The sequence below is a fragment of the Choloepus didactylus genome, chromosome X (genome assembly GCF_015220235.1).
Source record: "Choloepus didactylus isolate mChoDid1 chromosome X, mChoDid1.pri, whole genome shotgun sequence".
In the NCBI taxonomy this organism is placed as follows: Eukaryota; Metazoa; Chordata; class Mammalia; order Pilosa; family Megalonychidae; genus Choloepus; species Choloepus didactylus.
Window position 1 is genome coordinate 40,950,192 of NC_051334.1, and position 20,196 is coordinate 40,970,387.

Sequence of the window (20,196 nt, forward strand, 5' to 3'; positions counted from 1 at the left end):
ACCAATAGTTCACATACTCTCCCAAAGAATAGTGGCTTCATCTTCACTGGAATAATAATGGTTGAGAAAGTTGATTGTCTTCAATTAAAGTCGCAAAATAGGTTGGAAAGGAACCAAATGTCTTTCTGGGGACATCCGTGGGGCAAACTTGGCTACAAACCAAGTATCCCAGAATGCACATTAAATGGCTAATAAATAAAAATTTTTGAACCATTTTCTTTGATTAAATTCACTACAATTACAGCTTAATCTTTGATGTGAATCTGACAAGGAATATTTCTATTTAGTAGTTCTTGAAATAATCATATAAACCTACACAACCATAGGAGTAGAAATCATTCATTGAAGTAGACTCCTTGAGGTGAAGTTGGAGAATATTAATGCATGGTTTTCATGTGAAATAAGAATACTGGAATAAATATCTTTTTTTTTTTTTTAGCCATTTATTATTTTCTTTCACATTGCTTGATATTGTCATTAAAGGAAGTACATGAACAAAAGTGTAATTCCATTATGATTTCAAGCCATTTTAAGTTTAATCAGTGGCTAAGAATCTAGATTGTGTAAATTCTTTTTGATTGCAACAGAGTTTAATTGCCTAATTGTTAAGTTCTCGTTTCAGTCAAACTCAGCGAAGTCCCCATGTATTTTATCGCCATGATTTAATCAATCAACTTCAACACAATCATGCCCTAGTTACTTTGGTAGCAGAAAACCTTGCAACTTACATGGAAAGCATGAGACTGTATGCTAGAGGTATGTATTGTAAGCTAAAATTAATTATGGGAAACAACAGCAACTTCCCTTCCCAACTTTTTTTTTGTGTGTGTGTATTACTTAGAAATGATAGGATATTTATTTTAAAAGATGCAAAATAATGGTTTTATAAATTATGTTCATCTGTGGGCTTACGATCCACTTTTACTCCCAAATCTTATACAAGCTGAACTCCAGGCCAGCATTTCAAGGCTCTTTACCTAAATGCTTGCCTTTCCGACTCTCCTTGTTAAACTGATAGAGACAGTAGACTATAAGAATTCAGATGTTTTGATTGGTTCTCAGCATGAAATTGTTTAAACATGTTGAGATAAAGTTTGCTGTGATTTCAATAGGTTTTGAGAGCCTGCCATATGTGGAGCCCTGTGTTGATGCTCTTTACCCTCTGACAGTTAATATTGTTCAGTCTGTGTGTGTTAGAGCACAAATGTGTTCTTAATGTATTCCTCCTTTGCCTTATGCCAAATTCATAGGCATAATAATAATAATAGTCAACCACCTGGTAGTTTTCAAGTTTGTTTCCAGCATATAGATAAGAAAACTTTATATTATCAGTGTTAGAGATAGAAGTAAGCATAATGGTTACTGAATATACCACACATCTAACATGTAGTAGGATCTGCAGAAGCCAATGGTATATGTTAAGCGAAAATATTTGCTATATTCTTGGCTTTGTTGAGTAATACCCCATGACGCTTACACATCCCCCAATTTTTGCTTAACACTTACAGTATACACATTCCCATATAAAATTCAGAAGAACAGCTTGAAAATTAAGCAACTCTTCAGGTACCCCTAATGATTTTGTTGACTCTGTTCTTTCATTTATCCAGTCTCGGCCAGCTGAGTTTTCCTGAGCACTAGATTGTAGGGCTGGAGGAGCCATCTAAATATCAGGCTGCTGATGGCACCAGACGATGATCTTTTGTCATTTAGTCCTAGGTTCCTTCTAAATGGCATGATAGAACAGGCAAGGCAGTATAGGCATGCAACCATGTGATGTGTGTTCTATACCTAACGCAACCAAAAAATCCCTGAGAGAAATGAGATTTGCATGCAGTACAACCAAGCTTTTTAGCATCCCGGCTCAGTTTAATGTAACTCACATTCTCGGTTATGATCTCATCTCTCAGTGGTACAGAGCCCTCGCAGTTGCCAATATAGACCTTCCCCCGAAGTAGAACTGTGTAAATCATTTGTGATTCAATGCTCACTTTTATTTACTTTTGTTTGCATTTAATCTCATTGACAGACGTGGGGAACCCTCCTGCCAGGGGCAGTTGGGAAATGGTGCATGTGCAGTTTAGCCTTACTAGGGCTCTTTACTCAAAATTCTTCATGATTATGGCCTTATCTCAATTTCATAGTCACAAGACTATCTGCATTCTTCGGTTTCCCTTCCTTATATAGTCTTTATCTATACAGAGTAAGAAGCATATCTGTATAGTAAGATTGCGTAAGTGTGAGACCTGTCTCAGACATTTACTAGCTGTAGCTGTATGACCTTGGGCAAGTTATTTAGGCTAGAACAATGCCTGGTGCACTTGGGTTTTTGCTGCCTTTAATGTGTCCACTGAATTCATTGACTTCATACCTTCTGTTTCTCCTAACCTTGATACTTTTTCTTCCTCTGATATAGTGTACTAGTGTTCTGATTAATTATGATCAGTCTACCTTAAATATGGGGGAAAAGTAATTTCTAAAGCTAGTACAATTCTCCTACTAAAATAAACTTTTCATTACTTTGTGTCACTTCTGTGGTAGCATCCACCACCAAATTTCTGACTTTCAATTCTAAAGCAAATTACGGTTTTTACCTCTGTATAATAAAAATGTTGAATGGATCCCATGAAATAGGAGATAACCATTTTACCAGTATTAAGTATTTGTCCTGCCTATATTTCATCTCCAGTAACATCTTCAGCTTTGGGAAGAAAGCATATCCTCATTAGCATAGTCAGCTGATTGCACCTCCTGCTTTCAAGTTATTTAGGTGAAGGAATAAACTTACTAAAATTCTCTCCAACCTTTACTCACGATACTCATGCACTACTGATACTTTCTAAATCATTCTTAAAATGTTTTTTTATATGCATGCAACAAAGTATAAACTTCATTCCAGTTTTCACTCTTAAGTTTTAGCTCATTGGAAGGATAGTCATTGTACTGACTTGAAACCAAACTCAAAAGTTCATTTATCTTTTTGTTTGTTTGTGGATGAAGTTGAAGGGCTTGTCTTCATTGTAGATCATATGATTGTGTTCTATTTGCTTAAAACAAATTAAGCAAATATTATCCATTTCATTACAGTTAATAGCTTTTTGGTGAAATGGTTATTTCCAGGCCTGGGTCAGGTAAAAAGTACAAGATGAGCCTTACATCTTATTGCAGAAAATAAGGAAGTGCCCATGTATCATATTGACACGTCAAAAGGACATAGGAATTGGCTCTAAATGGCCCGATCTTGGTGAATTAAGAGTATCAAAACAAATTAGAGTATCAAAACAATGGTAGTTAAACTCGTTGAATAAAATATGAATTCTTCTAGTCTCTACTGATATAAATAAAGGAGACATCAACTGATAAATGTAGAACATACAATGGATATCAAAAACCGGGGGATGGGGCATTTAACTTCTGAAAAGGCAAAATAATATGTTTGGAAGACCCTCTCCCCAACAAATAGCTGTTTAACTGATTGAAAAGTATACAAAACCAATTATTTACGGTCTCTGGAAAGTGTCCTAAGGAGATACAGCAAATGGAGAAACATTTATTCAAGAAAACCTACTGAATCTCAGAGCGTTGACAGTCTGTAGCATTTGAGCCACAACCTGCTCCCTTCTCTCTCTACAGCTACCAGTCTAGGGTTTTACACCAGAAAGGGCAGGCTACCAGTGTTTCTCATCTTCCTCAGTCCCATGTTGCAGAAGCTCTATTCCAAGTGGTCACAGCTGAGAGGACTTAGGTGCCCTGACCACACTCAACCGCAGAACCTGTGGTCAAGACATGGTAGGCCGAGATACTGTAGCCCCAGTTATTCCCACCCCAGGTCACTCAGGGTGGAGAGCCCATGCCAGGAAGGGCAATATGAAAAAAATCAGAGGCTACCAATCCCCTACCAGTGTCTGCTCATAGAGCCAAGAGTATCATAGCAGAAGAAGCAGGCTGCTGTCTTCTTCCTCAGCTCCTGTGTAGTGGTGCAGAGACTGCCCAAAGGGAGAAACAAACTGGAAGGATTAAGAGCCCTGCAGTTATGCTTGTGGGGCTGACTTTATCTAGACCAGAACATGACATGGTTAAGGGTGTTATTAAAAACAGTGGAGATCATGGTAAAGAGCAATTAAGGGGGTCCTGGCAGCTCTATGTACTAGTATTAACAAGTGAAACAACAGAACAACCCGAAGTTGGCATGAGATGCCAGATGAAGAGACAGCTAAGAAGAGCCTTCGTGAGATCATAGTCAACCTGGGGGACCAGGAAGGCTGTATGCATGCTTTAGGCTGTGCCCCTTCAGGAGCAGTCAAGAGCAGAATGTGGGACAAGTTGAAAACATTCCCCAAGCCTCTCTCGGATCCATCAGCAAAGTACGGAAGAATCACCAGCACCAGGGAGCTTAAACACAGTCTCTCACCAAACAGTGGCTGAAGAATAAACTACCCTGACCAAGGAGCAACTCCTAGGAAGCCAGGCTTAAATGTAAAATTGCATGTATCCCTGGCAGTCTGAAAGACTGGACCCTCCCAGGAATGATTGGGGAGGGAACAACCAGGCTACTAGCCGTTGGCTGAACATGAGGCAAAATCATAAATTCTTTGAACTGTGATAATAGCCTCCAAGCCACCAACACATTCAATGATAAAGGTAAAAATCTAACTTGCCAAGAGGGGGCTTAAACACAATCTTTGACCAATAAGGGGTTATATTGACCCAGGGGTGGCACCTAGGTAACCAGACTGAAAGATTAAAAATAAAAGGGGGCTGTCTATTCAGAGATATCAGAACCGGACACTGTGGAGGAAATGGACTTCACAGAGTTAGTTCAGCCAAGTCACTATACAAATAACCAAGCGAACAACAACTTGTGGGGAGGAGGTAGGTATCCAGAGTTTCTGCAGTTTGATTAAAAACGTTTGTTACTCATCCAAGAAACTCAGGGAACTCCCAAGTAGGGTAAATGCGAGGAGCTTCAGACTCAGACACATTGTATTAAAAAAAAAAAAAAAAAAAAATCATGAAGGTAGTTAAGAAATGACTCATCACATATAAGGAAGTGGAAATAGAAGGAGTGAGTCATTTATAGTACATGGGGCTCCTTGATTCACCAGAGCATCAAAAAACAGGTATGTTTCCAAGCATTGCAAATACCTCCATCTAGCATCATGTCAAGATTTTGTTCCAAGAAGAAATCTCATAATATTCAAGACTTTGATTACCTTTACCATTTCCAAAGGGGCTCGGACAGAATTATTTGGCACTAGTAAACACACTGTAAGGTCCAGGATCTGGGATAGAAATATCAATAATGAATTCTGAAGGGAAATCGCACAATTTCCTATTCCTACATAATTCACTTCAATATTCTGGAAGAAGGCAATTTGCTTTAGCTTTCTTCTGCTCCAAGCCACAAACTCAAGTTTACATTTCCAGGTTACGTATCTTTATCCAGTAAAGCAAACATAAAAAAATACATTGTCCATAATGTTTTTAGGACAGTGTTTAAAAAATTAAAAAAAATTTTTTTTTTTTGCTGTAGTTTTTCATTGATTATGCTGTGATGAAAGCAAAACCAAAAGACTTGCCTTATTTTCTGAAAAATAATTTTCAATGTAAACGAGGCTCAGTTACCAACACCTACCTATAGTCATAATAGGAAGATAGGTTTCCTACCTGTTCTAGTTTGCTAATGCTGCAGAATGCAAAACACCAGAGATGGATTGGCTTTTGTAAAAAGGGGGTTTATTTGGCTACACAGTTACAGTCTTAAGGCCATAAAGTGTCCAAGGTAACACATCAGTAATCGGGTACCTTCACTGGAGCATGGCCAATGGCATCCGGAAAACCTCTGTTAGCTGGGAAGGCACGCGGCCGGCGTCTGCTCCAAAGTTCTGGTTTCAAAATGGCTTTCTCCCAGGACGTACCTCTCTAGCAAGCTTGCTCCTCTTCAAAACGTCACTCCCAGCTGCACTGAGTTCAGTCTCTTTGAGTCAGCACGTTTATATGGCTCCACTGATCAAGGCCCACCCTGAATGGGTGGGGCCACACCTCCATGGAAATATCCCATCAGTTATCATCTACAGTTGGGTGGGGCGCATCTCCATGCAAGCAACCTAATTCAAACATTCCAACTTAATCCCCACTATTCTGTCTGCCCCACAAGATTGCATCAAAGAATATGGCTTTTTCTGGGGGACATAATACACTCAAACCGGCACACTACCCCTTCATAATATGGTGATGATGATAACTATATAACTTTGTACTGTTAGCCTCATGTCACCCTAACTTTCTCGGTATAAATTATAATTTACTTCTTTTCTGTAGTAGAGAAGTTGTGGGTTTATAGGACAGTCATGCATGCAATACAGGATTCCCATATACCAACCTATTGTTAACACCTTGCATTGGTATGAACGTTTCTTAAAATTGATGAATGCACGTTTTTATAATTGTGCTATTAACTATTCCATGGTTAAACTTAAGGCTCACTGTGTAGTGCAGTTCTCTGGATTTTTTAATTTTCTGTTACTATATATACAATCTAACATTTCCCCTTTTAACCACATTGATACATATTTCGGTGATGTTAATGACATTCACAATGTTGTGCTACCACTACCACCATCCATTACCTAAACATTTCCATCATTCCCAGTAGGTACATTTTAAGCCTCAACTCCCCATTCCCTATGCTCACCTTATCCCCTGGTAACCTATATTCTAGATTCTGACTCTAGGGGTTTGCTTTTTCTAATTATTTTATATCACTGTGATCATACAATACTTTGTCCTTTGGTGTCTGGCTTATTTCACTCAACATGATGTCTTCAAGGTTCATTCACGTCACGTTGCAGAAATTCATTTCTTTTTAAGAATGAATTATGTTCCATTGTATGAATAATTGTACAGTTTGTTTATCCATTCATCGGTTGAGGACACTCAAGTTGCTTCCATCTTTTGGCAGTTCTGCGTAATGCTGCTTGGAATATTGGTGTAAAAATACCTGTTTCAGTCCCTGCTTTCATTTCTTTGGGGTATATACCTAGTAGTGGGATTGCCAGGTCATATGATAATTCTGTACTTAACTTTCTGAGGAACTGCCAAACCATGTTACAGCGGCTGCACCATTTTACATTCCCACCAGCAAGGAATGAGTGTTCCTATTTCTCCACATCCTCTCCAACACTTGTAATTTTCCCTTTTCTTAATAGCAGCCATTCTAGTGGGTATGAAATGGTATCTCATTGTGGTTTTGATTTGCATTTCCTGGATGGCTAATAATGTTGAGCATCTTTTCATGTGCTTTTTAGCTATTTGTATATCTTCTTTGGAGACATGTCTATTCGAGTCTTTTGCCTATTTTTAACTGGATTGTCTTTTTGTTAATTAGTTGAAGGATTTTCTTATATATTATGGATGTTAAGTGTTTATTGGATGTGGTTTCTAGATGGTTTTTCCCATTGTGTAGGTTATCATTTTACTTGTATGCATTAGTCCTTTGAGGTGCAAAAGTTTTCAATTTTGGTAGGGTTCCCTTTATTTTTTGTTTTGTTGCTTGTGTTTTGGGTGTAAAGTCTTAGAAACCATTGTCCAACACATAGTCCTGAAGATGCTTCCCTGTATTTTTTATTTTTTTCCAACATAGTTTTATTCACACACCATACAGTCCAATCCAAGCCAAAGTGGCTCTCAGTATAATTAGAGCTGTGCTTGTATTGCCACAATCAATTTTAGAACATTTTCATAGCTCCTAAAAGAAAAAAACCCGTGCCCCTTATATCCCCCTATTACTGACACTTAGCTTTGATGTGATGGAAGAACGTTAAGATAGTACTGTTAACTGTAGTCCATAGTTTGCATTAGGTACATTTTTGCCCCCTACACTATCCCTATTATTAACACCTTGTAGTTGTGACATGCGTTTGTTCTAATTTATGGAAGAACATTCTTGTATTTGTACTATTAACCACCTTCATCATAACAGGGTTTACTATGCTATACAATCCATTGTTTCATTCTCTAGCTTTCCTTCCAGTGATACCCACAATGCTAAACTTCCCCTTTCAGCCACACTCGATTCAGTACTGTTGTTTACACACACCGTAATATGCTTCTGTCACCTCTATCCATTTGCAATCAACCTTATTTTAAAATTCTGCGCAAATTAAGCGTAAGTTCATCATTCTGTATCCTCAATTCAGTCTTCTGGTAACCTGTATTCCAGATACTAACTCCATGAATTTGCTCATTGTATTTAGTTCATATTAGATCACACTGTATTTCTCCTTTTGTGTCTGGCTTATTTTACCCAACATAATGTCCTCCAGTTTCATCCATATTGTTGCATGCATCAGGACTTCATTCCTTTTTATGGCTGAATAATATTCCATCGTATGTATGTCCTACACTTTGTTTATCCATTTATCTGTTGATGGAAGTTGGGTTGCTTCCATCTTTTGGTAATTGTGAATAATGACGCTATGAATATCAGTGTACAAATGTCTGTGTGTGTCCCTGCTTTCAGTTCTTCTGGGTATATAACTAGTAACGGGATTGCCAGATCATACGGCAATTCTATACTTAGCTTCCTGAGGAACCGCCAAACTTTTCCACAGTGGCTATACAATTTTTTTTTTTAATCATCATTTTATTGAGATATATTCACATACCACGCAGTCATACAAAACAAATCGTACTTTCGATTGTTTACAGTACCATTACATAGTTGTACATTCATCACCTAAATCAATCCCTGACACCTTCATTAGCACACACACAAAAATAACAAGAATAATAATTAGAGTGAAAAAGAGCAATTGAAGTAAAAAAGAACACTGGGTACCTTTGTCTGTTTCCTTCCCCTATTTTTCTACTCATCCATCCATAAACTAGACAAAGTGGAGTGTGGTCCTTATGGCTTTCCCAATCCCCTTGTCACCCCTCATAAGCTACATTTTTATACAACTGTCTTCGAGATTCATGGGTTCTGGGTTGTAGTTTAATAGTTTCAGGTATCCACCACCAGCTACTCCAATTCTTTAGAACCTAAAAAGGGTTGTCTAAAGTGTGCGTAAGAGTGCCCACCAGAGTGACCTCTCGGCTCGTTTTGGAATCTCTCTGCCACTGAAGCTTATTTCATTTCCTTTCACATCCCCCTTTTGGTCAAGAAGATGTTCTCCGTCCCACGATGCCGGGTCTACATTCCTCCCCGGGAGTCATATTCCACGTTGCCAGGGAGATTCACTCCCCTGGGTGTCTGATCCCACGTAGGGGGGAGGGCAGTGATTTCACCTTTCAAGTTGGCTTAGCCAGAGAGAGAGGGCCACATCTGAGCAACAAAGAGGCATTCGGGAGGAGACTCTTAGGCACAAATATAGGGAGGCCTAGCCTCTCCTTTGCAGCAACCGTCTTCCCAAGGGTAAAACTTATGGTAGAGGGCTCAACCCATCAAACCACCAGTCCCCTATGTCTGTGGTCATGTTAGCAACCATGGAGGTGGGGTAGGCGAATACCCCTGCATTCTCCACAGGCTCCTCAAGGGGGCACTACATCTTTTTTTTCCTTGTTTTTCTTTCTTTTTTTTTTTTTTAACTTTCCCTTCTTTTTTAAATCAACTGTATGAAAAAAAAAGTTAAAAAGAAAACAAACATACAATAAAAGAACATTCCAAAGAGACCATAACAAGGGAGTAAGAAAAAGACAACTAACCTAAGATAACTGCTTAACTTCCAACATGTTCCTACTTTACCCCAAGAAAGTTACACAATATAGCAACATTTCTGTGAACTTGTTCCTACTATATCCATCAGAAATTAACAGACCATAGTCTTTCCTGGGCATCCCCAGAACGTTAAATAGCTTATTTGTTCTTCTTGGATTATTGTTACCCTTCCTTAATTGCTCTCTACTGCTAGTTCCCCTACATTCTACATTATAAACCATTTGTTGTACATTTTTCAAAGTTCACATTAGTGGTAGCATATAATATTTCTCTTTTTGTGCCTGGCTTAATTTCGCTCAGCATTATGTCTTCAAGGTTCATCCATGTTGTCATATGTTTCACGAGATCGTTCCTTCTTACTGAGTGGCTATACAATTTTACATTCCCATCAGCAGTGAATAAATGTTCCTGTTTCTCCACAGTCTTTCCAAGACTTGTAGTTTTCAGTTTAATAGTGGCCATTCTAGTAGGTGTGAAATGATATCTTGTAGTTTTGATTTGCGTTTCCCTAATAGCTAGGGAAGTCGAGCTTCTCTTCATGTGCTTTTTAGCCATTTGTAGTTTCTCTTTGGAAAAATGTCTATTCATGTCTTTTGCCCATTTTAAAATTGGATTGTTTGCCTTTTTATGGTTGAGTTGTAGAATCTCTATATAATATATTCTGGGTATCAAACCCTTATCAGATATGTGGTTTCCGAATATTTTCTCCCATTGAGTAGGCTGCCTTGACAAAGTCCATTGAAGCACAAAAGTCTTCAATTTTGATGAGGTCCCATTTATCTTTTTTTTTTTTTTTCCTTTCATTTCTTGTGCTTTGGATGTCAGGTTTGGGAAAACACCACCTGCCACAAGATCTTGAAGATGTTTCCCAATGATTTTTACTAGGAGTTTTATGGTACTGGCTCTTGTATTTAGGTCTTTAATCCATTTTGAGTTAGTTTTGTATAAGGTGTGAGATATAGGGGTCCTCTTTTGGATTCTTTGGGATATGGATATCAAGTTTTCCCAACACCATTTGTTCTGTCCCAGTTGAGTGGACTTGGCAGCCTTGTCAAAAATCAATTGACCATACATGTGAGCGTCTGTTTCTGAACTCGCAATTTCATTCCATTGATGAATATGTTTATCTTTATGCCAGTACCATGCTGTTCTGACCACTGTAGCTTTTGTGTAATAAGCTTTAAAGTCAGGAAGTGAGTCTTCGAACTTCATTCTTCTTTTTCAGGATGTTTTGGCTATTTGAGGACTCTTACTATTCCAAATAAATTTGATGATTGGCTTTTCCATTTCTGCAAAGTAGGCTGTTGGAATTTTGATTGGGATTGCATAGAATCTGTAAATCAATTTGGGTACAGTTGACATTTAGCCTTCCAGTACATGAACACAGAATGTCTTTTCAATTATTAGGTCGTCTTTGATTTCTTTGAGAAATTTTTTTTAGTTTTCTTAATATAGGTCCTTTACATCCTTGGTTAAGTTTATTCTTAGATAATTCGTTCGATTCTCTTAGTTGCTATTATAAATGGAATTTTTTATTCATTTCCTCCTCCGATAGCTCATTGCTAGTGTGTAGAAGCACTACTGATTTTTGTATGTTGATCTTGTGTCCCACCACTTTGGTGAACTCATTTATTAGCTCTAGTAGCTTTGTGGTAGATCTTTCGGGACTTTCTAAATATAGGATCATGTCTGCAAATAGTGAAAGTTTTACTTCTACCTTTCCTATTTAGATAGATGCCTTTTATTTCTTTCTCTTGCCTAAGTGCTCTAGTTAGAACTTCTAGCACAATGTTGAATGACAGTGATGACACTGGGCATCCTTGTGTTGTTCCCAATCTTAGAGGGAAAGCTTTCAGTCTCTTACTATTGAGTATGATGTTGCCTGTGTCGTTGTCCCCCCCCCCCATATATGCCCTTTATCATGCTGAGGAAATTTCCTTCGATTTCTGTCTTTCAAAGTGTTCTTATTGTGGGAAAGATACTGGATTTTGTCAGATGCCTTTTAGAGGTTGCTTGAGGTGATCATGTGGTTTTTCCCCTTTTGATTTGTTAATGTGGTGTACATCATTAATTGATTCTCTTGTGTTGAACCATCCTTGCGTAGCTGGAATAAAACCCACTTGATCTTGGTGTATAATTCTTTTAATGTGCTGTTGGATTCAATTTGCAAGTATTTTGTTGAGGATTTTTGCGTCACATTAGAGAAACTGGTCTGTAATTTTCCTTTCATGTTATATCTTTATCTAGCTTTGGTATTAGGGAATTTCTTTGTTGGGAGGTTTTTGATGACGGATTCAATCTTGACTTACTTTTGATTGGTTTGTTGAGGTCTCTTTCTTGAGTCAGTGTAGGTTGTGTATGTGTTTCTAAGAAATTGTCCATTTCATCTAAGATGCCTTCTTACCTCCGTGGTTCTGCTGAAAAATTGGCACTTAGTCTTCTTACTAAGTGTTCCTTAAATGTGGTGAATCACTTTTCCCTTGATGCTTTCAGAATTCTCTCTTTTATCTTTGGCATTTGATAGTCTGATTAGTATTTGTCTTGGAGTGGGTCTATTTGGATTTATTCTATTTGGGGTATGTTGGGCTTCTTGGCTATGCATCTTGATGTCTTTTATTACGGTTGGGAAAGTTTCGGCCATTATTTTTTGAAATATTCTTTTTGCCCCTTTCCCTTCTTCTGGTACACTCATGAGGCATATGTTTCTACTCTTCATGTTGTCAGTCATTTCCCAGAGACCCTGCTCAAATTTTTCTGTTCTTTTTTCCATCTGTTCTTCTGTCTGTTCAAATTCAGATGCTCTGTCTTCTAGCTTGCTGCTCTTTTCTTCTGCCTCTTCAAATCTACTGTTGTATGCCTCTCTTGCGTTTTTTATTTCATCTCTTTTGTTTTTCATTCCCTTAAGTTTTGTTATTTTTCTTTGCATGCTTTCAAATTCTTCCTTAGTTTCACCTGGTATCTTTTTAATACCATTTATCTCTTTAGCCATCTCCTTTAATAGATTTAGGAGATTTGTTTGAACATCTTTGATTAATTGTTCCAAATTCTGTATCTCTTCCAACTTCTTAATTTATTCTTTTGACCGAACCATATCTTGCTGTTTCTTAGTATGGTTTGTAATTTTTTGCTGATATCTGAGCGTGTGATTTATCTTGATGGGTTTATTCTGATGGTCAGCTTCTCTGTCTTGTCGAGGATTTTGTTGTTGATTGGGTTTGCATTAAGGTTCCTTTTACAGTTGGTTCATCTGTATTTCCCATCCAAAACTGGACCAGGTACCCGCACGGGGGCACAGAGCAGATCCAAAAGGCCCTAGGGAGACTGTCAGGAAAGACTCCAAAAAGCGTTGTATTTTCTTCTACTTCCCAAGGCTGCACTTTCCTAACCTGCGCAGCAGATGGTGATCTTTGGTAACCTATTCCTCTCATCCCTATGAAGGTAGGCTATTTTTGGCCCTTTGACAGTTCCACCTCTGGCACAGTTGAAACACTGGCATGGCGGTGCCTGACATGGATGGCTAGAACAGCAGGATCCAGTGGTCTTAATTTGCCAGCCAATAGCTGTTTCAGTACTAGGCTGTGTTCCCTTCTCTACTTGGGACAGAGGGCTCCCATGGCCGTCCCAGTCCGTAGGAGTCTACCATTCAAGAATTGGGCTACCTGCTGCTGCTTGCCTCAAGTGTGGGGGGTGGATGCCGGCAGGCACAGATGGAATTAGTTTCTGATGCAGTCTCTCAGTCTCTTTGTCCAGCACTTTCGTGGATGCTGCACAGAATTGCCCTGGTCTCTGGAGCTCTAGAACAGTTCATTTCGGTCAGTTTCTGTCTACGTGCCACTTTGGGGCTAGGGATGGGCCCTGCCACTCCCTCCCTATTCCTCCATTTTCCCAGAGGCTTTATAATTTTGGCTCTTTTATAATAGAATGTATATTTTGTTGTTGTTTTTGGGTAAAATGTTCTGTATATGTCTGTTGATTTTCTGGCTAGATGTTCTATCCATCATTGAGAATGGTGTGTTAAAGTGGTATCTTGATGTAGAGCCATCAGTTTCTCCATTGAAATCTATCAGTATTTGTTTAATATATTTTCAGGCTCTGCTGTGAGGTGCATTTATATGTATAATTGTTACATCTTCTTGCTGAATTTACGTCTTTATCAATATATAATGAGCATCTTTGTCCCTTGTAACTATTTTTGGCTTAAAGTCTATTTTATCTGATACTAGTATAGCTACCCCAGCTCTCGTTTGTTTACTAACTTGCATGGTATGTTTTTTTCCATCCTTTCGCTTTCAACTTAATTTATATCTTTAATTTTAAGGTGCATCCCTGAAGATAGCATATAGTTGGGTCATGCTTTTTTATCCATTGTTCCCATCTCTGCCTTTTGACTAGGGAGTTTAATCAATTTTAAAGTCACTATTGATAATGCAAGACTTTCTTCTGTCGTTTTGCTATTTAACCTTTGTAAGTCTTACCCCTTTTTTGTCCCTCAATTCTTCTGTTATTGTCTACTTTTATATTTTTAAATTTTTTTCTACTGTAACATACCAAGTTCCTTCTCATATCTGTCTGGGTATATTTTTCATCAGTTTTCCTTGTTTTTACCATGGCGTGAAAATTTAACATCCTAAATATATGTCATATTTGGTTTGATACCAACTTGACTTAAATAGCAGATGCATAAGTTTTTTCCTATAACCTACTGTCTCCCCACCATTTTTTTTGTTATTACAGTGTACATCTTTGTATGTCAAAAACCATAGATTTTTCATTATCTTTTATTCATTCGCATTTTAGCACCTGTAGGAAATGAGAACTGCAGTAGTTATGTACTAAATAATACAATACAGTAATACTGCCATTTATAATTATCCATATGGTTACCTTTACTTGAGGTGTTCGTTTTTTTATGCCATTTTGCAACACTGCAACACTATCTAGTGTCTTTTCCTTTCAGTAGAAGAACTCACTTTAAGCATTGTTTGTAAGGGAGGTATAATGGTGATGAATTCCCTCAGCTTTTTATGTGAGAATGTCTTAATGTCTCCCTCATTTTTGAAGGAAATTCTCATCAGATACAAAATTCTTGACTGGTAGGTGTTTCTTTCAGCACTTTAAATATTTCAACCCACTGCCACCTTCTCCATGGTTTCTGATAAGAAATGGGCAACTCAGTCTAATTGGGACTCCCTTGTACATAACACGTTGCTTTTTTCTTGCAGCTTTCAGAATCCTCTCTCCTTGTCCTTTGTACTCCTTAGTGATCAATATACCTGTTTGGTATTCTCTGGACTGTTTGGATATGCATATTCACATCTTTTGCTAAGTTTGAGAAGTTCTCTGTCATTATTTTTTTCAATATTCCTTCTGCCCCTTTCTCTCACTTCTACTTCTGGGAATCCTATAATGCGTATATTGCTGTACTTGATTGTGGCCCAGAGGTGTCTTTGGCTATTTTTGCTTTTAATATTTCTTTTTTCTTTCTGTTCCTCAGACTGACTCATTTCAAATGTCTTGTCTTCAACACTGATTTTTTTCTTCTGCCAGCTCCAATTTACTCTTGAAACCCTCTTGGGTATTTTTCATTTCAGTTATTGTGGTCTTCAATTCCAGTAATTCTGTTTTGTTCTTTTACGAAGACTCTCATATTGCTCATTTTTGTTTTCCTGATATCCTTTAGTTTTTTCTCTGTATTTTCCTTCATCTCCTTGAGCATTTTTAAGATCTGTGTGTCTGTGTGTGTGTTTAGTATGCCTACATTCTGGTCTTCTTCGCTGGTGTTTTATGGAATTTTTAGCCACTTCCTTTGGGTGGACTATCATTTCCTGTGTCTGTGCTTGTCTTAAACTCTTGTACACTGTGCATTTTAACATTTTAGAATGTAACTCGGGGATTTATTTCCTGAGGTGTCTGTTTCTTGATATTGTAACCTGCTGGTCATAAGACAAATTTTCTTGAGCTTCAGCCCTCCTATCAGGTAGGTGAATGCAGTCTACGGGGTTTTCACTGTCCTTCTGGACCTGTGTCTCAGGCCTGTGCTTGGAGTTCTTCCATTTACAGATGTTTTATCAGCCCCTCTATTTCCCAGGAGACAGACCTCCTTCTCCTGGGTGTTTTTAAGCATGCAGTCCTTTGCTCCTGTCTGTCTGCCTCATAGTTTCTTACACTTTTTTCCTTGTCTCAAACTTTTTTTGCCTGGAGGGAAAATTCTTTGATGATCGGCAAGCCAGAAAGCATTTCCCAAGTCAGTCTTTCCCGGAGGTCCACGAAGCGGTCACAGACGAGCTCCAAAGTGCCCTGTGAAGGGGATCAGGAAGGGCGCCAAGAGCGTCTTCCATGCTCCCCACAGCTGAGCTTTCTTGACCTGCCCAGCAAATACAGCCCTTGCAGTAATTGACCCCTGCAGTCCTGAGGAAGCACAGTATCTTTAAGTCTCCTCTGCCACCACCTTTGTCCAGGGCGGGGTGGAACAACAGTAGCCCTCAGAGCCAGGCCCTTAGCATTCCAATGTTGCTAATCAAAACTAGTTGTCAGTTATTGGCTGCGCCCACATCTGGTCTTGGGGAGAGGATTTTACCTCTCTTTCTGGCACCAGTGAGTTGTCAGGGGTTGGACCCCAAGGTGGCCTCCCCTGAAAGTAGGGTATGGGTGCCAGTAACCACTGCAGGGAGTGAACAGCTTACTGGTGTTATTTACCAGCCTCTTCCTCAGACTTTTTCCTGGATGCTATACAGTGTTCTACTTGCCTCCAGAGTTTCAAAATAGTTGTTTCATATGGTTGCTACTTGCTTAATAGTTGTTCTGCTGGGAGTACTGAATCATCTCCCCATAATTCTCTTAATATTATTTATTTTTTATACCAAAATATTTTTCTCCACAGAGATTTCAGTGTAACAGGTAGTAAATAAATTGGAGGAAATATTACTGTATCTCAGTTGTCGGTTTACAGACCACTACTCAGGGCAGTCTTTGGCTGTAATCACAGAGTGCTTCAGTGGCTATGAAGATTGGGTGAAGGGGTTGTGCTGAAGCATTATTTTTGATAACACGTTAATTTTCTTTTGGTTATGTATAAGGAGTGTTTATTTTTGTGGGGAAAATAGGAGATGCATAGAAACCACTATTGGATTTCAGGTTGTCTTTTAATGATAAATTATTAATGACTTTTCAACTGACTTTATTTCCTTTCTTTAAAGTCGGCAATAATGTAGATATCTGTGTGTATAATGCATGATTTTTTCTTAATTTGCAGATCATGAAGACTATGACCCACAAACTGTGAGGCTGGGAAGTAGATATAGTCATGTTCAAGAAGTCCAAGAACGGCTTAACTTCCTTAGGTTTGTTTTAAACAATTAGTGTTCCTCTCTTTAAGAAACAGTTAAGGAATGCAGAGTTAATGTGCTGTATAGCTACATCTTTGTTAGGCAGCCTTTCCATCCCTGCAGTTGAATGTTTCCCACTTGAAAATTGTTGCCTAAAATTCTCATGACATTTCCTTGTGTGGGCATTACTAAATATTTTAAAGTTATTGTTTGTTTTAGTTTTTTTCCTTCTTGTAATATTGGAAGAGAACACATTTTAAACTTTAAAATTGGGTTCTGATTTTCATATTTATTTAAACTAGAAATGTGTTTATTTTTAAAGGATTCATTTTCATGTTTTGACATTAATGATGTCATGGGTACTAAGGAAAGCGGGGAAAAGGCTGCGGGGCCAGCACCCCAGCAGGGTGGTTTGAGTCCTGTGTTGTCCTGTTTATACTAACAAGAGCTGACAAAGGCTTTCTGAAGTCATTATGTTAATAACATTCTTTCTGATGGGCATAAGGAAAAACAGTTTATTCCATTAAGCCAGAGTCCAAATGTAGTCCAAGGCTGGATTTGATCATTGCTTTTAATGAGTATACACTTAAGAATTTGAAAATACTTTTGTCGTTAACATCTTTAATGAGAGTTTTCTTACGAATTCAAAACTGCATTATATGGCAGAAGAACCTGTTTGGTTCATAAGTATGCTAAGGGGAAATGCTCAGACTTTCAGTGCTTCAGAAAATTAATTGCATTTGTTGTTTTGGTATGTACTCTGGGGAATTTTCTTCTTGGACTGTGTTATAAAGTGCTTCTATTTATTGGGCTATGTGCTTATTTGTGGGGGGAAATTTACGTAAGTTTTTTCTTTGTTTGTTTTGGTTAGTTTTTTTAACCACCTGGATAGATGCCTTCCCAGATTGAGAATCAATGCCATAGTGAGCCAGTGTTATGTACTTGGCCCATGTTACATCCCTTAGGTTTTACTACAACAAAAAAATGGTTATAAATCCTTTTGCTGTATTAAAGTTTGGTATCAGAGGACCTTTCCTTACCTATTCTAGTACCTGCTCTATTAGTATTTATGTGACCTATAGTAATTTACTCAGGAAAATGGAACCTAATGTTTAGTGCCAGCTGTATATTTGGCTTTGTGTTAAACACTTGACATTTACATTTAATCCTCATAGCAACTTAGTGAGGCAGGTATTATTCCTATTTGTTTAATAAGAGAACAGATTCTGATGGGTTTAAGTAGCTTGTTTGAAGTTACACAGCTGGTATGTTATGGTGTTGGACTTCTCAACTAGGTCTTGGTGATTTCAAAGTCGGTGCTCTTTCTATTATACCAGTGATTTTTCATACTTGCCTAGGAATCTTAGGGCTTCTGACAGAGGTGCCTTGGAAGGTTTCTGAACAAACGGTGGGGAATTTCATCCCCATTTTCTCCTTCTTTATTTCTCTTTGCTTCCAACAACTGATATAGCTCCACTTTTACTTAATACATTGGATTTCTGTATAAGACTTTTGTTTGAAGAAGTTTCTGTTGCGATCTTTAAAAAAAAAAAAAAACTTTGAAAATGACTGAATTTTATTATACCAGACCTCAGTTTCCTCATCTTTAAATTAGGGATGGGTGGGATTAGATAGGACTAGATGCTGCAAGCCCTCTTCAAGTGCAGCAGTTTTTTGAAAATATCAAAGACCTTAAAATTAAGGTCCAAAAATCTTGGAAATGGATAGGAAACCGCCTGATGTTAAGTATGTGCACCTTAATCTGTAAATGGGCATGGTGCTACCATTAAGATGTTAGTTAATAATTTTGTGTAAAGTTATACAGAATAAAATGAGGTGTTCTCTTTCTGTTATTCCTAGACGTGGCAGACAAATTGGGTGCAGGAATGCTAAAAGAAATTAGAAAGCTAATTGAAGAAAGAGTCTATAGTTGTAGTAGAATTGTCTTAATGGCAAACCAACAGTCATGCAACTAAAAAGATCTTAGAAAGTATCACTGAATAATTGATAAACATCCTATTGATAAGTGACGTAAGTTTAAATCATATGTTGATTATTGAATGTGGCCAAGTACTGACTGGTGAATATTAGACTTTCAGAAGGTATTAAAATTTAAGTCACTTCATGGAATGCCTCATTTTCCAATGATGCCATAGAAGCAGGACATTAAGTCTTATTTTAAAACCTATTAAACATACTTGTAAAATGGACTGGTTTCAAAGAATAAACTACTTGAGTTCAGAGAATGAGTCTTTTATTCATATTTAAGCCCAATCACCTAGCAGAGTTTCTGCCACATAGTAGGAAAATGCGTGCTTGTTAAATGAATTAATTTTTATATCTAGTATTTTTTAATACCAGATAAAGGTTTAGAAATAAGATCCTTTGAATGAACTGACATTTTTATCTGTAGTTAAAATATAATTATGTTAAATGCTTTATTTCTTATGTATCCAGCTAGATTGCTTTTGAGAAGAAAACTTATGAAGATACTAATTGTTAATTTTTTATGTTTTTTTCAAGATTTTTATTGAAGGATGGCCAACTATGGCTCTGTGCTCCTCAGGCAAAACAAATATGGAAATGCTTAGCAGAGAATGCAGTTTACCTTTGTGATCGTGAAGCCTGTTTTAAGTGGTATTCCAAGTTGATGGGGGATGAACCTGATTTAGATCCTGATATTAATAAGGACTTCTTTGAAAGTAATGTGCTTCAGCTTGATCCTTCTCTGTTAACTGAAAATGGCATGAAATGTTTTGAGCGCTTCTTCAAAGCTGTGAATTGTCGAGAAGGGAAACTAGTAGCCAAAAGGAGAGCCTATATGATGGATGATTTGGAGTTAATAGGATTAGACTACCTTTGGCGGGTAAGTGAAAAAGTGCGAAATTTGTAAGTGTTGTTTCTGAAGTAGTTTTCACATATGAATCGTGTGTAATTTTTTTGCTCTGTTGCCTATTCCAGGAGTCTGGGGTAGTAATGGTTCATCTTTATGTTACTTGCCAATGGTTCCCTGCCACCGCCCCCACCTCCCCCCACTCTCGTCTTTTCACTTCTGCTACTGATGTTCCTGTTGTGTTGTTTTAGAAGTGCACTAACCATTGTCTACCTACAAATCTTTCATGCCTCCCCCATGGAAGTTATTGGTCCGCCTCC

The 20,196-nt window shown here is 37.9% G+C and overlaps 1 protein-coding gene across 5 annotated transcripts in view; it reads left to right on the forward strand.

Annotated features, from left to right (window-relative positions):
- USP9X (ubiquitin specific peptidase 9 X-linked) overlaps positions 1–20,196 on the forward strand; it is a 144,987-nt gene that overhangs the window by 70,181 nt on the left and 54,610 nt on the right. For 3 of the 5 annotated variants that reach the window (XM_037822178.1, XM_037822181.1, XM_037822179.1), the window contains exons 15-17: positions 611–756; positions 16,971–17,058; positions 19,567–19,909. In XM_037822178.1, coding sequence (XP_037678106.1) covers positions 611–756; positions 16,971–17,058; positions 19,567–19,909 — 577 coding nt within the window. The remainder of the gene's footprint in view (positions 1–610; positions 757–16,970; positions 17,059–19,566; positions 19,910–20,196) is intronic. The other 2 variants (XM_037822180.1, XM_037822182.1) reach the window with 1 other exon arrangement.